Source organism: Phoenix dactylifera, chromosome 1 (assembly GCF_051530095.1).
Source record: "Phoenix dactylifera cultivar Ajwa chromosome 1, Ajwa_hap1_PhDact_Kaust_v1.1, whole genome shotgun sequence".
NCBI lineage: Eukaryota > Viridiplantae > Streptophyta > Magnoliopsida > Arecales > Arecaceae > Phoenix > Phoenix dactylifera.
Window position 1 is genome coordinate 49,053,697 of NC_143190.1, and position 15,033 is coordinate 49,068,729.

The 15,033-nt window shown below is 40.2% G+C and overlaps 2 protein-coding genes and 1 pseudogene across 2 annotated transcripts; 1 reads left to right on the plus strand and 2 right to left on the minus strand.

Moving 5' to 3' along the window:
• Nucleotides 1-483: 483 nt before the first annotated feature.
• LOC103723464 (U-box domain-containing protein 21 pseudogene) lies at nt 484-2,975 on the minus strand (annotated as a pseudogene).
• Nucleotides 2,976-5,449: 2,474 nt separating this feature from the next.
• Nucleotides 5,450-13,151, minus strand: LOC103723455 (protein XAP5 CIRCADIAN TIMEKEEPER-like). Its single transcript, XM_008814364.5, has 12 exons — nt 12,639-13,151; nt 11,339-11,404; nt 11,163-11,227; nt 10,936-11,048; nt 8,612-8,693; nt 8,417-8,493; nt 8,269-8,330; nt 8,043-8,174; nt 7,887-7,940; nt 7,036-7,101; nt 5,921-5,995; nt 5,450-5,761 (listed from the first exon to the last, which is right to left on the minus strand). The coding sequence occupies exons 1-12, from the start codon at nt 12,813-12,815 to the stop codon at nt 5,687-5,689; spliced, it is 1,044 nt and encodes a 347-aa protein (XP_008812586.2). The 5' UTR covers nt 12,816-13,151; the 3' UTR covers nt 5,450-5,686.
• Nucleotides 13,152-13,322: 171 nt separating this feature from the next.
• LOC103700306 (small ribosomal subunit protein uS7m) lies at nt 13,323-14,571 on the plus strand. Its single transcript, XM_039126205.1, is given in 2 exon segments — nt 13,323-13,406; nt 14,272-14,571. Coding segments are annotated over 2 exon segments (384 nt in total).
• The last annotated feature ends 462 nt before the right edge of the window (nt 14,572-15,033 follow it).

Genomic DNA, 15,033 nt, shown 5'->3' on the forward strand with positions numbered 1-15,033 from the left:
TTAATTTTATTTTAAGGGAATTCTATCTTAGTTGAGTTGTAAGGCTGATGGAAATTTAACAACCCAAGCTTTTGAAATTTCGTCCACTATAGTAAAATTGGAGGGTGACTATCATCCTGTGCACTAATACTAATGTTTAGGAATTAGCATATCTCAGTTGATATCTCGACAAAGGTTTGTTTATGTCTGCTAAAATAATGAGAGCGGATATCTTATATACAGCTTACTGGCTAGATTTCAAGAGCCATCATGTATCTAGATTTCCAGAATCGGATGCTCGGTTCGGATCTCAAATGGTTTGGTGATCCAAATCTTCATATATATATATATATATATATATATATATATATATATATATATATATATATAGTAAGCTCAAGCCTCCATAGATATTAGAACATTAAGAAATATATTAAATGTTCAGCCTCTATTAGATGCTAAATCCAGTTGATGTTTGCATTGTTTGGTTCCCTTCCTCTTGTGTTATTCTTATTAAAATATGCAGCCTTATTGGCAACCTAAGGGTAAAGTTATCAGTTTTAAAGAAAAGAGAGAGCGGAAGCAATTAAAATTTAGAAGTAATTCAGAAGTTTTAGGATGAGTTTGTCTCACTTTGATGATAAAATGAAATCCTAAATTCAAGTTAATTTCAATACTCCATGCAGAAAGACACAGACAAAGAACAACTAGAGCAGCAGCAGCAGCAGCAGTTATAAATTTTAACAATCGATGATAACTTGCATCAATATTGATAACAAATACAACAACTAGAAGAACAGCAAACAATACTACATGTATATGCTGCAAGCCTGAGAAATTAATGACATTAACAAATGGTTTAGTACTTAAGAATGACTTGATAATTCTAATTTTGTATAGAATCTCTGTATCTTTGTACACTGAAGGGGGGCCAAAAAAAAAAGAAGAAAGAAACTGCTTGTTCTTTTGTTTCATATACTTTTGTTCTCCTGTAACAATTAAAAAGGTCTCTTGAGCCCTTTAAAATCCGCAGTTTCGGTGCATTCCACCCTTTCCCTGGAGCCATTCAAAAGCTTCAGCAGTTCGCTTGCCTTCTCCTTGGTTGTCCCACTGCAGCCGACCTGCAGTAGAAGCAATAGCTTCTGGAAGGCCCCCACTTCCAGAGCCTGCACCAAGAACCCTTCTTCCCCTGCTCTCTCCCCTCCCTCCTCCTTGTAATTCTTGCCGAGCTTCCAGAGAGCCGAGACTGCGAACTCTGTAGCCATGTCCGAGACCCGAAACATCTTCTTAACCAAAACGGGCACCGTTAGAGAATGACCGTAAGCCATCTCTCTGCCTCTCCTGTAATCAAGAACAGCATCGAGGACTCCCAAGGCCTTCTCATACATGCTCTTTTCCCAGTCGACGAGGATCTCTAGAAGCACAGAGACCAATCCCATGTCCACAAATTTTGCCGCAGTACTCTCGTTAGAGGAAACCAAATAGAAGGTGGTCACCAACGAGGTCTTTGTGGTTTGAGGTGAAACGGGCTTCTCGACGAGCTTCACCAGTGCTTCAATCAATCCATCGGTCTCCGCCACGGCATTGATTTGCTCCGCGTCCAGGGAAGCAGCAAGCTCTTTTAGCACCAGCGCCGCGTTAAGCTTTCCTGCCAAATCCCCGGTTTTCAGGATCGAAACGATGGATTCTAGAGACTCGGGGGCTCCTACGTGCCCATGGGCCTCGCTGTCGAGAGGAAATAAACCGACGAGTGCCGATAGGATCTCTTCCATGACTCCTGTTGTTGAGTTTACAGCAGCCGATCCCCTGGCCAGTTCACGAAAAGAGTTGGACAGGATGCGGCCCGAACCGCATGACACAATGCACAGCCGGTTCCGCTCGCTCTCCCTCCCCAAGGCTGTGATCTTGGCCGCCAATTCACAGCACCGGCGAGGGTCCCCGTGCCTGCTAGATGAAGCAATCTCCGACAGCAACTCCGACACCTGTGCTGGCGTCACGGGGATCCGCGGCGTGGGTATCCTCTCGACGCCTGAGGAACGGTGTGCGACGCACCAATCCTGGATCATCCTCCGTAAGGAGTGGTTAGGGATGAGATCTTCGTTCTTTAGCGCCTGGTTTGTGACCGGGCATGTCTGGTTCCCGAGCTTGAGCCACGTCTCGATGTTTTGGCGATCGTAGGTGATGCCCGTCGGCGCCGTCACCGGGTCTTTCATGAGCTCCAGCGATATCGGGCAGCGGAAATGGGTCGGGATGGAAAGCTCCGTGCTCAGATTCTTGATGGGATTTCTCTTGATGAATGGAATCTGTAGGCCGGATTTCAGGGCCCTCCGAGCCGAGGCCATGGCAAACGAGGTAGTGATGGAGCAAGAGGAAGATGAATTCCGAGAATTCCGAGGTAGTGATGGAGGGGGAGGAAGGAGAAGGACAGAGTTCAGACTTCGGAGAAGAATGGGAACCGGAGTTGCTTAAAATTGTGTGGCAGACGCAGAAGGGTTCAAACTTGGGAGGAGGGAGGGAGCTTTGGCTTTGAATGTTGACCGTGGAATGTTTGATTTGCCCGCGGAACGGAAATGGTATTAGGTCTTGAATCTTTTCTCCAAAATAAAGAGGAACGGAAATAAAAACCCTGAACATGACCGCACGAGTTGGAACTTTGACCTGGTTGGCCTCCCCCCAGTCAACCAGTCGTTGGACGGTCCGTCTCTTAAATTTAATTTCAGGCTACTGTCAGCCAATTCTAAGCAAGATCTCTTCTACCTAGATTACAAACTTGAAATTAGATATCCAAATTTATGCACAATAATCACTACAACATCACATGTTTGACTAATGTTCCCTTCTATAATTTTTAGGGGAAAAACTAGAAAACTGTGCCATTCAAAGCCAATACATTCCTGCAATAGTGAAATAATAAGTGCAATTGATCTATCAAATAGTTTTATTGCATGCGTAAATGCACAGGCACTAGAGAGCATTTTCATAGTTAGCAAGCCTGGTTTGAGATATATATTTCGCACGAAAAAATGATTCATTTGTTTTTTCATAAAAAAGTTTTGAGGCCTGTATGAGATATAATCCAATAGTTAAAAAGTTAATTATTTTTTCAGCATGAAAAATACAACCTGAACCCTAGAAAAGCTATCCTATGGAAAAATTAAACAGGTTAAATAAAGACAAAATTTTGAATCCGTTTAAAGGGACGTGTGAGGAAGACTTGCGTCACCAGCGGCAAAATTAGCGGCAACCTCAAGCCTTGTGGGCATCCATCTATTGGCGAGGTAAATCATCCACAAAAGTTGGTGATTGCTGCGCGAAGAGAGAAACCAACACTTAGGGCTCGTTTGGTTCGCGGGAAAAGAAGGGGGGAAAGTGTGGTCAACGGGAAAGTAATGAGATGTTACTGCCAAAAAAACAAGGGAGTCCGACCCTCTCGTCCGGTTTTGCCACGCCGTGTATTGCATGACAGTCCGTGATGTATCAGTCCCATGCATTGCGAGAACACTGTACCACATACAGCATGGACCCGAATACATCATGGGCTTTCCTGCAACACAGGAAAGGCTTTGATGATGAACCGGACCCCCAGTCTTGGTCAGCAAACTTGACAACATCCAAACTTGGAAAGCAAATTCAGTAAACGGCTGGCTTTTGGACTGGAGAGGGAGAAATAGGAAGTGTGAAAAGAAATTCGACATTGTCCTTTTTAATTAAAAAGAAAGAAAGAAAGAAAGACGACTTCTTTCTAGTGTCTTCCCCAAAATTACAAGTAAATTGCTAATTAGATTTTGACGGCAGCTGCGAGGAAGAAATTGATTGCTTTTTGACTGCAGGGGTTGGAAAATATAGTATAATTGCCAATTAGTTTTAGATTTTCTAGTTTTCGTGGTTTGAGGCGGACCAAAATTACGTCCAAACCGTGGCGCGTATCAGTCGTTGTGGGTTAGATATTCAACCCACAATCTCTACGTCATTGGGCTTTTCTTGGGTCAAATATTGCGATTTTTTTAATATAAAGTCAAAAAACTATGATCAAGTTAGAAGGATTTAACCTGTATTGCTACATAAAATTATATTTTTATTCACTTAATTATTGCGAACGCGTTGATGCTATCCCGCAAAGGGATTCATTTTCCTAGCTATCCTCTGTGTTTTTTTTTGTGTGTGGTTTAAACCTTTTCGATCTTTTTAACAAAAGCATGCGCATGAGCAGTGGTGCCCAAAATTCGCACCAAAAGTTTCATGGCAGTGGAGGTAATCTGAGTGTGATTGGCGTCCTATATTATTTTGCCTTCCTCTAATAAAAAATGATGTGCCTCTCCAGTGCCTCTAATCCATGGCCCCTTGCTCTCCTTGAATTGCATCCCACATGATGATATCCCGTTCAAGGACAGGAGCATAGTGGTTAGCACTCCTGCCATGTAGACCGTCGGATTTCCCTGCAGGACATTGTCCCACCTTCAACAACTGCTGCTAGAGCCACGAGGTGCTAGGTTGTCTCAATCCTACTTGTCCCCGTTCTGATCCAATCTGGCCTTCAGAAAAGTACACCATGCCAATCAAATCGTCTCATTTTCGTAAGCCGATCACTAAAACGAGCATACGATGAATAGAGCCTACAGAAATAGGACGACCTGTTTGGTGCTCTACATTGGGTCTAAGTTTATCTAAATTTGACCAATGACCTAGTGGGCTTAGATTGAGTCAAGTCTCCTCCAAGGTATAAGATCTATCTAATTTTCCTAGCAAGAGAAATTCCATCTACCTAGTCAAGGTGCAATTAATTAGACATCAAGGATCGACATCTGCAGTTATAAGAGGTGCTCGTGTGACTTGGGCGCGCATCCAAGACCAAGCTCCCACCAAATTATCTCATTGTCTGAACTATTTATCAATTTGTATTTTGAGCACCGAGCAGGAAAAAGAAGCCCATGGTAAGCCAGTTTAGGGACATATATGATGCTTCGGAAATGCTGATGATATTGGAGACCTTCATGATGCAGTGCGTGTCGGTGATGGTGATGATGGCCTCTGAGAATGCCACTTCAAGCATAACTATATTCCCAGAGTGATAACAAGATTTTCATGGTAAACAAGCAAATCCAGAATAATTCGAGTGCGCACAAATTTTTCAGAGATTTTACAATTTATTCACAAATTATTCACCCTTAATAAAAGAAACTTTAATTGCATATTATTGATACTTGTATTTGTTGCTCTTGTATGTCTCCATACTTTTTCGATATGATTATATGTATAAATATTTCAATAAGTTTATGCTCTTTGTATTTGTTAATTTTTCCAATAAATAGTTATCCAACTTTTTTTCTGAACTTTTGATGAATTTCTGTCTTCCTTTTTTTTTCCCCCAAACTCCAAGTCTTCGCATCTAGGGGAATATTGCCAAATGCCTAAGTCTCGACCGTGCTTCCAAGGACATGCTGGAAGTTGACAGGAAACGAAGACTGCTACATTTTTGTAGGAGCTTCAAGAAAGTCAAGTAACATGACATTTTAATTTAATGTCTACTATATTACAGGGTTACCAGCAAAACAATTTTACAAATCCATCTGCAATCTTCAGTACCACTTAAACGGTTAGAAAGTACTGCGGCATTCAGCATAAGAGAAAAAAGGCTTTCAGTCTCAGAGCCTCTGTAGGAAAACAGGCTTTCTTTTCCTGATAAATATGACTTGACTCAGCAAGTTAGTCATGGCTTAAATCCATTTTCTAGTTCAATCGCCTGAATCGTGCATCGCTCCCACTTCTTTGTTGGATCATATATCTGGAGACAGAGAGAGAAGAACGGCTACAATTTAGTGCAGCCCGTAGAAAATATAAGAAGCAAAATAGCCATGCCAATCCTCCACAAAGTCAGATATTTTGTCCGCAGTTACATTCATGCTAAACGGCAAGAAGCATATAACATGAGGAGGAGATGTACCTCCCATCTTGAGGCAGGGAAGATATGCTTGTTTTTCTCGTACCAGTGCCTCTCAAAAACCTTTCCAGCGTGAGACTGCCAACATGTGAGATGAAATTCTCATTAGGACAGTTAGGCCGATTCATAAATGAAACCTTGAAGAAAATCCATGCCCATGTTCAGTAAATATTCGTAGTTGATCAAAGTTAAAAAAAAAAAGAAGTGTGGTTACTCATTTTCGGACCTCCTCCTCACCCTCACAGATAGGATGTATAGGCAAAAAGATCAAGCTTAAGCAATCTCTTTCAACAAAATTGTCCCCTGGTTAATACAAGCATGAACACAATGGCACCACTTGCTATGAAATGGGTCATGACCCAGTGGTTACAAACCCCCTTCCATTTGCAGGAGGTTACAGGTTCAATTTCTGGGTGCCGCATCCAGGATTGGAAAGAAAAAAGGACCAGTGAGCAGTAGGATGTCCAGGCTTGGCTTATCATATAAGAGTAACAGAGCCGAGCTTGACAAGCTGTTTAAGCTTGGCTTGTTTGTCATTTGAACTGAGCTTAAACAAAATTTTACCGAGCAAAGCCAAGCTCATATCGATTTTTGCGAGACTGAGGTCTTCACGCTCAGCTCATTTTTGAGCCAAGCTCTGAAAAATGTTTGAGTTCAGCTTGTTTTCTCGACAAACTGAGCTCAAACCAGCCTATTACGGAGCAAAGCCCAAGCTGTTCATGAACAGCCTGGTTTGTATGCAGCCATGTGCATCCCCAAGTATTTGAATCTGGGCAATTTACGCCAGTGATTCTTCCCTTCTTTTTTCTCAATAAAAATACAGCATTACTAGTTACTTTACAGCATAGAATATTACTTCTATAAATGCATAGATTAGTGAGAATTTACATCCAGCATAAAGACTTTTCAAGGTCACAAAACACCAGAGACTTTTCTAGTGTTGCCTGTACTTGAGTACATCAACCAGAAGCAAAGAAATTTTCAAGTCTTGAAATCAAGAAATAACATCATATCATGTAAACATTCACTGAGAAAGGCCAAAAATATTAAATGTCTAAATTGCTTAAGTCAAATTTTATTAATGGAGGTTGATAACTGGCTAAAGTTGGACAATATACCTCATTTTTCTCTATTGTTGCATCAGCAATTGTTCTCACATCCTCATGAACATCAAAGTGGAAAAGCTGCAAACAAGAAAACAAGAGTTAATACTATACACTTCCAAACCTGCCAAGTTTCCAAAAAGTAGACTGGTTAAATCAAGCAAAATCGTGAGAGAGATAGAGAGAGACAGACAGAGAGAATCACAGAGAGAGAATCGAACTGAGAATGCTAGTTTATATGATCAAAGGTTAAAGCTTTCTTTTTTCCCCTTCCTCCTCCAGGAACCAAGGGGAAAACCGCAATATCATGCAAGCTTGATTATTACTTCTGCTAGCTGACATGATTGGAAGACTGAAATCTCCGATGGTTAATGACATGCAGGGGTTACATTACCCCAGAGAGAGAGAGAGAGATGCAGGGTTTACATATTCAATTTTTGATTGATGCCAAAGATATGACATAAACTTAGGAAAAAGGAAAAAATATTGAAAAAAAAAGCTCAAAAGAGACAATGGAGAATGCCAAGCAAGTCATCTCAATATTGCTGGCTTGCAAATATAAATAAGAAAACTCTCCAAATAATCAAATTAAAAATTACAATAATGATTTTTTCTTGTAGGCTATAGAGGACTCATCTATGATATAGAAGAAACATTGCATCATAATAAAGGAAGCTAGCATTCAGCTAAAGGTAAATTCCATTTTTCTGGATATACCAGATTTTTTATTAAAAAAAAGCTTTTTGTAAGAGAAAAATAAAATAATTTTTGCCTACTGTAAATAGGAATAGTTTACTAGAACTCTCCAATAAGCTAACAAAGAAAAATGCAAGTCAAAATTGATTATTTGCAAGACCAACCATTACCGGTCCACTTTTTCCCCTTGCTTTGTTGATAATTAACTCGTAGAAACTGTGTTTCTGAAATTTCAAACACGGGGAAGGTTAATCATAAAATAACCACACTTTGGAAAAGACTAGTAACCAACAATAATAATAAAAAAATTGAGAAAAAAAAAATACATGAGGAATGATAAGATCTTCTTTCACATAGAGAAGATTCTCCACTGATGTTGTACGTATCTCTCGAAACTCGGGTGCGAGTTGCCGCTGAACAGCTCGAAGGAATTCTCCAACAGTATCACCTTTGTGAACCTAATGATCCAAATAAAATTAGGAATGCTAATGTAAATTCAACTATAATAATAGTAAAACACAGAGCAAATTTCTAAGAATGAGAAAAGTTTGCCTGGATCACTCTCCTGTGGCCTGCTCCATGCCAGTAACTATAAGTAATTTGCAGAGGCTCGTCTGAAACATAATGAAGAACAAGTTTAGCGCATTAACTTAACTAGTAGCCAACACAAGATAGCAAAGTGATTAGAATGTGGTGATACTTTTAATCAACTCCTGTTCATGAAGCCACTGCCTCCGTAATCTCTCCTGTTCTGCTTGTTCCTCTGCTTCTCTCTCCCTGAAAGATCATTCTTGGCACCACACACTCAGAGATTAAAGGCCAAACAAGTAGTAAAATAAAATTATCTTGCTTCAGTGACAATCTCAGAAAATGTAACTAAAGTTATATGTCATACCTGTCAGGTAAAAAGCTCATCTCAACAGTTGGGTCCTTCCCGAGTTTTCCGTGGCCAAACTTTTTCATTGCTTGATTTTCTTCTGTAAAACAGTTACATCTTGTAAGTTGAGGAAAAGCTAAAATAATTTTTAAAATCTGATTTATACTTATCTTAAAATGAACTGATATATTCTAAACTTATAAATGATAGGAAAATATTTATGAAATCTAGCATTTAAACACAGAATTTTTTTATCAACCTGGTTCGAGATTTGAAGCCACTTTACTCAGACTAAAAAATTTCTGGTATGATTTGTTGGAAATTATTTTCTTAACATGTTCCCACCATGAGCTGCTAGAGATAAGGGCAAATATATGCACATAACATGTAAATTATTGATCTTAAACCATGATTTGAGGTTCTGCATGAAACTATAAGAAAAAAAAAGGAATTCCTGTTTCATCGTGACTGATGTGAAACTATGTCCGTCTCAGAGTTTTGGTGGAACATTGCCAGCTTTCGAAAAGATGACGGAGATCGCTGGCAGTGTTTTCATTGCTTGAAACCTTAACCCAGCTTTGGCCCAAAAGTTGAGTAATGATAGTGGATGGTGAGAAATAATTTGGAAGATAAGGCCAAAGCTAAGAAATAAATATATCTTGATGTTTTGGTTTTATAAACCCGCACTTTCATATTATATTAGGTTAATACTGGGATAGGAAGGTAGACAAAAAGTTACCAAGGGCGTGCAAGTGGAGCCAACGGAGAAGAGAAGCACTATAAGTTTTAAGTGGGATATGGAGACTTAGTTTGGCAATATTGGCAGAAAAAATGATAAAATTTAGAAGAATGTAGGTGAGTGCAAGAGTTTAACTTAGTGCATATCTGGGGCTTAGTTTTCCTGCAGATTATCTGTGATGTTCTTTTACTATTCATGGAGAGGCTTTGGAGGGGTAAATATTTGTGTATACACAAAATCCTTGATACATAATAACTCTTATACATTTGATATTTTCATCAGGTTATGTTTCATCTTTATGTAGGACTTGGTCATTCAATGTTCACTGAAGATTTAAGCACAATTATATCCTTAAGCCAGGATTTTCAAACATTTGCCTGTACCTCTTGATTAGAGATGGACAAATTAGACCCAACCCACACTAGTTTTGGGCAGACTTGTGCAGGTGTTTTTCACCCATCGAGTCAAGCTAGGCCTAAAAATTGAGGCCCAACTGCCTTTTAGGCCTAAAGTTATCTCATCTCTGCCACTGCTTGGCTGCTCTGCCCCCCAGTACCACCTATCTCCCTCGATGGAAAATTCCACATTGTCGAATCCATGCTTGAGTTAATCATGAGGTTTGCCACCAGTTCCATACTTGAGTCCCTATCCTCTCTCTCCCACCTCCAATGCACACAGAAAGATCATTATGGATCAGGTATTACACCATCATAGCTGGTTCTTGCTCAAATTCATCTCTATCTCCACCTTTGCACCATAAAGGAAGACCACAATCGAAGCAACTATGCCGCCACTTCCTCTTCCATTTCCTCCTCCTCTTCTTTCTCTCTCTTTCTCTCCCTCCCTCCCCCCTCTCTCTCACTACAATAAGCATCATATCACCCCGTTTATCACCACAGCCAGAATCACCAACTCCTTTCCCTTCCCACCTTTCTCTCTCTAGATTGTAGCAATGACCATGGACCTACCTATGCCCCGATCAGATTAGACTACGTCAGTCCTAGCTTAGATTTTATAAGGTGGGCTATGTTCGGGCTAAGGATCTCAGGCCAGAGGCTAGGCTCATGCCAACTTGTAAGCCCTTGGTGCCAAGCTTAGGTCTGGTCCTGTTGATGCAAGGTCTACTCTTGGAAAAAAGAATCAAGATACTAGTGTTTCAAGACCTGCTCTTATGTTTGAAGTTTCATATTCTTTTTGATAAAGGGTAGAGATCTTTAAACAATATGTATATGAGGTCCAAAGAAGTAACATAAATAGTGATTATGCCCCACATCAAAATGTCATGGTGTACATTCAAGAATGGGATCACTCAATTATGAAGAAATTTTGTTTACATAAATTGATGTTAAAAAGCAAACAGAACGTGATGTTTGACCCAAATGACAGTAAGTACAGGCATGTGAACTACATCAAATTTCAAGAAAGCATTAAAAAAAAGGATATCAGATAACATACAAGAAGATAGTTGAGATAGTTGAGAACCAAGTTTGCAAATCAATGAGAAAATTGAACTTAAGTCAGCAAGTTAATGACCTGGCATCATTTGTAAGTAGGCAAATAATACACAACAGATGGTGGAATACGCAAGAGAAAATGAGCTCACTATTTTCTGCATCTTCTTCGTTACTTCCATTTTCAATGTCATCAGCAAAGGATAGCCGTGCATCTCCCTTTATCCTCCGCTTTTTCCGTTTTTGAAACTGAAGCTTTTCTTCCCTAGCAAAATAGTACTTAAAAACTTAAAGACAAGCATACACATAATGTAAGAGCCATATCACTTAAAAATGTTTAAGATCACACGAAAAATGAATTTGCAAAGACTGAACCCACTCTTGTTGCAATTTTTGAAGCTTCTCCTTCTCTTCTTCCTCAATTTTATTCCAGATGTTAGCCCTCTAGCAAAGAGGAAAAAAAGTACCGGACAATCATGGTCATTTGCTTTATTTGCCAATATATCTCCATGAGATATAATAGTACAAACTGATTGAAAGATAGGCCCCTCTTACCTTCTCAACATATTGTTCTCTTGTAACTAGACCAACTGTTTCCTTTTTAAAAGCAGTCTCAAGAATCTGAAATCCAATCCAAAAATATATGTCAGCAAATATTCAAGGTTACCTGACTCAGAAAATTGAAGTGTTGATAAAAGAGAGTATTTTTTAAAAAAATTATATGATTTAGGTCAAACTTAATGACTGAAAGAAGAAAATTTTTCTATATCCACAACCAATCCTAATTTGAACGTGAGAACTCAATAGAAGCATATGGCTTAAGGCATTCAGAAAACCATGTTTTGGTGCATAAAAAACACCAGCAAAAGTGCTCACAAGAAAAAGGTATTGGAGTCCAAGGAATGGTCTCCAAAAGTTCAGTGACCATGCATTCTTGAAGACAAAAAAAGATGATCCAAATTGCCCTAGATGATCACTGCATTCACAACCTTCTAAGTTAAAATAACGTAAACTGTGTTTGGCGGAGTGTAACATAATAGCTACAGAAAAATTCAATTAAGCTACCCCAGAACATACAAAAAGAAATAAAGAAAGGATAAACAAAGAAACAAGCGGGATGATATAATCAAGAATCTACATGAAACAAACTTGGAGTCCACAAAATTGAATGAAACAACCATATTCATAACTTAACTTTGTTATCATAAATTAACAACAAGGGCATGTACAACATACCTAAGGGGGTGCCAATTAGAAGAGTTCTAATTTCTATTGAAGGATGAAGGAGAAGGGAATTCCAAAGATGACACGGATGGAAGTTGTAAGAGAAGATATAGAAAAGCTAGAATTAAATCGAAGGTGGCCCTAAAATAGAAATTCTTGCTGAATAAGGATTCAGAGAGCCAGTCTCAGATAATAGGGATAAGGCTTGATGGTTAAGGTTATATTAACCAAGAATGAGTACACCCTAGGTATATCCACACATAACAGGTTTTATCGTTTCTGCTCACAAATAAAATTCCATTTCAAGCAAATTATCAAGCAAACAAATTAATATCCTGTCAACTTGAATAAAAACCTAATTCCATGGAGTCATGAATTACAGCTCGGCATCAAATTGCGTGACTATTTAGCATCAAATTAATGACCCACGTAAGACCAAAACATCACATAAACAACCTCAAACAAAATAAAAATATCTCAAGGGATAAACTGAGAAGTTCAGAACCAAAACCTAAAATTTCGGGCTTCACTTCTCAGGAAGGAAAAAAATTATTACAACAAAGGGCAAAGGAGGGGTTTTTAAGCAAGCGGATGAAGAAACTGAAGCTCAGAGATGGTGAGGAATTGATACCTCCGAGGTGCCGGAGCCGAACTGGAGGAGGCTGGTCTGGCTGCCGCCGCCGCCGGCGGCGGACTTGTTCTCGAGCTCCTGAATCTTGCGCCGCTCAGGCTCGCGCTGCTTCTCCAGCCGCCGGATCCTCACCGCGTCCAGGGCGGTGCCCACGTACCCATCCCCCATCCCTGCCATCTCGCCCTCTCACCCTTTCTTTCTCCTGCTCGGCCTTTCTTGCTTCCTCTCTCCCCCTTCTGGGCGGTATGATGCCACTTTCGACGGGTCGAGCTGGTGTCTACAATTTATGTTGTCCCGGACGCATCCCCTGCGCGCGCCTCAGGATTAACCGCCATATCTTATGTTGACCTGGCGCTCCCGTCTGCTGCTATGGCGCCCGGCCATGCTCTCACATCCTGGAAGCCCAAACTCTCTGGCCGCCTAAAGATAAATTTTGATTATAGTTTGTTCAATAGCGTTACAGCGGTGGATATACGGGTTTTGCTTTTATGATCAAGAATCATGAGTCCCCTTATTGCGGCAGCAGGAGGGTGGCGCACTTTTAAGTCATCAATTTTCAGGATGAAGCTTAGGGCTGCCTAAAAGGGAATCTCCTATATGAGGCAAGTATTGGAGGCCTGAAGCATTATTATGAAAGAAGATTCTGCGGAGATGATTAGGTGAATTTTACAAGAAAGGCTGAAGATGCTCGACCACCCGCTTCTAGAGGACATTCAACGGCTACTGAGAAAGTGTGATGCCTTGCAGGTTGTGCACGTGTTCCGGAAGGTGAAAAAGTTGCTGATTGGATCGCCTTCTTTGCTGCTCATCATTCATGAGATATTCTATGGACCAGCTCTATATTTGTTCCTCTACCTTTGTGTAGTATTTTGGCCTTTGACTCATATGGTAATGCTCACGTGCGGCTAGTGTGAGCTGCTGATGTACTTAAAAAAAAAAAAATCTTATGTTGACCTCCCACGCATAAAAAATAGATATTTCTTTTCTATTAAATTTTTACAGTTGGGATGAAAAAAATCTTAAAAAATTGTGATGAGATAAATTTTAAATTTTCTAATATATTTAAGAGAAATATCGGAAAAACACTCGATAAGATCAAACTAGATCCCACAATTATAGCTATTTTTCTTTAGGGTGGTGGGTGGGGATATTTCGGTTTCATATTTGAATTTGATTAGGATCGGGCTCAAATACAATATACTTATACACGATCGCCTTGGTGGCTCATTCTCGCAATTGCATGTTTGTGTCTTAGCCTACCTAAATTTATTCCTAAAATTAGAAAGCTATATACCAATCAAGAGTAATATCAACTAAAGCTTTGTTTATATCAAAAGGTCGGAATCTTCGATTTAGGCCTTTGAGTCCAAAGAGAGATCAAGTACAAATTTTGGGCATATATTTGGTAATATATTTGAACCTCATAAAGCATAATGCAGCCTAAGTATACATTTTTGTTTGGACTAATTCATGCCTAATAATCATACCTAATATATAATAAGCCAAATCAAATAGACCTAGTTATTGATTTGATAGTTGATAAAAAAAATATCCCAAGAAAAAAATAGAGTGTGGAATATTGAATAGCTTGTACCATAGAACATCTCACGTGACATAGATAGTAAATAAATAGGAGATCAAGAAGTTGGTAAACATTCGCATGATCAATGGTAAGAGAACGAGAGTTCGTGCTATTGTTTATAAAACTGTTCATCACCCAGCTCGAACTGAACGCGATGTAATAAAAATTATGGTTGACGCCGTAGACAATATAAAGCTCATATGCAAAATGGTAAAAGTAGGAGTCGCAAGTACTATTTATGATGTTTCTGGGATTGTTGCCACGGATCGTCAACAAACCTTAGCCATTTGTTGAATCCTTGGAGCAGCTTTCAAACGATGTATAAGCTACAGAATAAGCTTAGAGATATAGCACTTCACATGCATTTGGGCTACATGGGGATCCATGTCGTTGCCCGACATAAAGATGCAAGGTTGTTCTAAACATTGATCCCTACAACCATTCTACCATAATTGCCACTCCGATCCATAAATATATGTGTTGCTGGAAATTGGACCCGGGGGCAATCTTCGGTCGAGGAAGAGGGAGCAGCGGGTCACCACGGCGGGGCGGCGACCAGTCGGCGGGCGGCGTCCTCCGTTTGGGGTGGTCGGAGAGAGGGATCAGCAGGTTCTCATGGCGGGGCAGCGATCCGTCGGTGGGCAGCGTCCTCCGTCTGGGGTGTCTGCAGACAAGCCGGTGGCCGGGTTTTCCGGCGCCGGCCCTCCGACGCTCAAGTCAGAAGGGGGGCCAAGTGTGTAAGGAGGAGAAGAACAGTGTTTGTAGGGTGCGTAATTTTTCCAAAAAACCCCCCCACCTGAGGGGCCAAGATTC

Coding starts and splice junctions, on each gene's coding strand:
- LOC103723455 (XM_008814364.5), bottom strand. CDS start 12,815: ATGGCAGGGATGGGGGATGGGTACGTGGGCACCGCCCTGGACGCGGTG. Junction 11,228..11,338: donor GAGAACAATATGTTGAGAAG/GTAAGAGGGGCC, acceptor CCTCTTTGCTAG/AGGGCTAACATCTGGAATAA. Junction 8,175..8,268: donor GCCACAGGAGAGTGATCCAG/GCAAACTTTTCT, acceptor TTGGATCATTAG/GTTCACAAAGGTGATACTGT.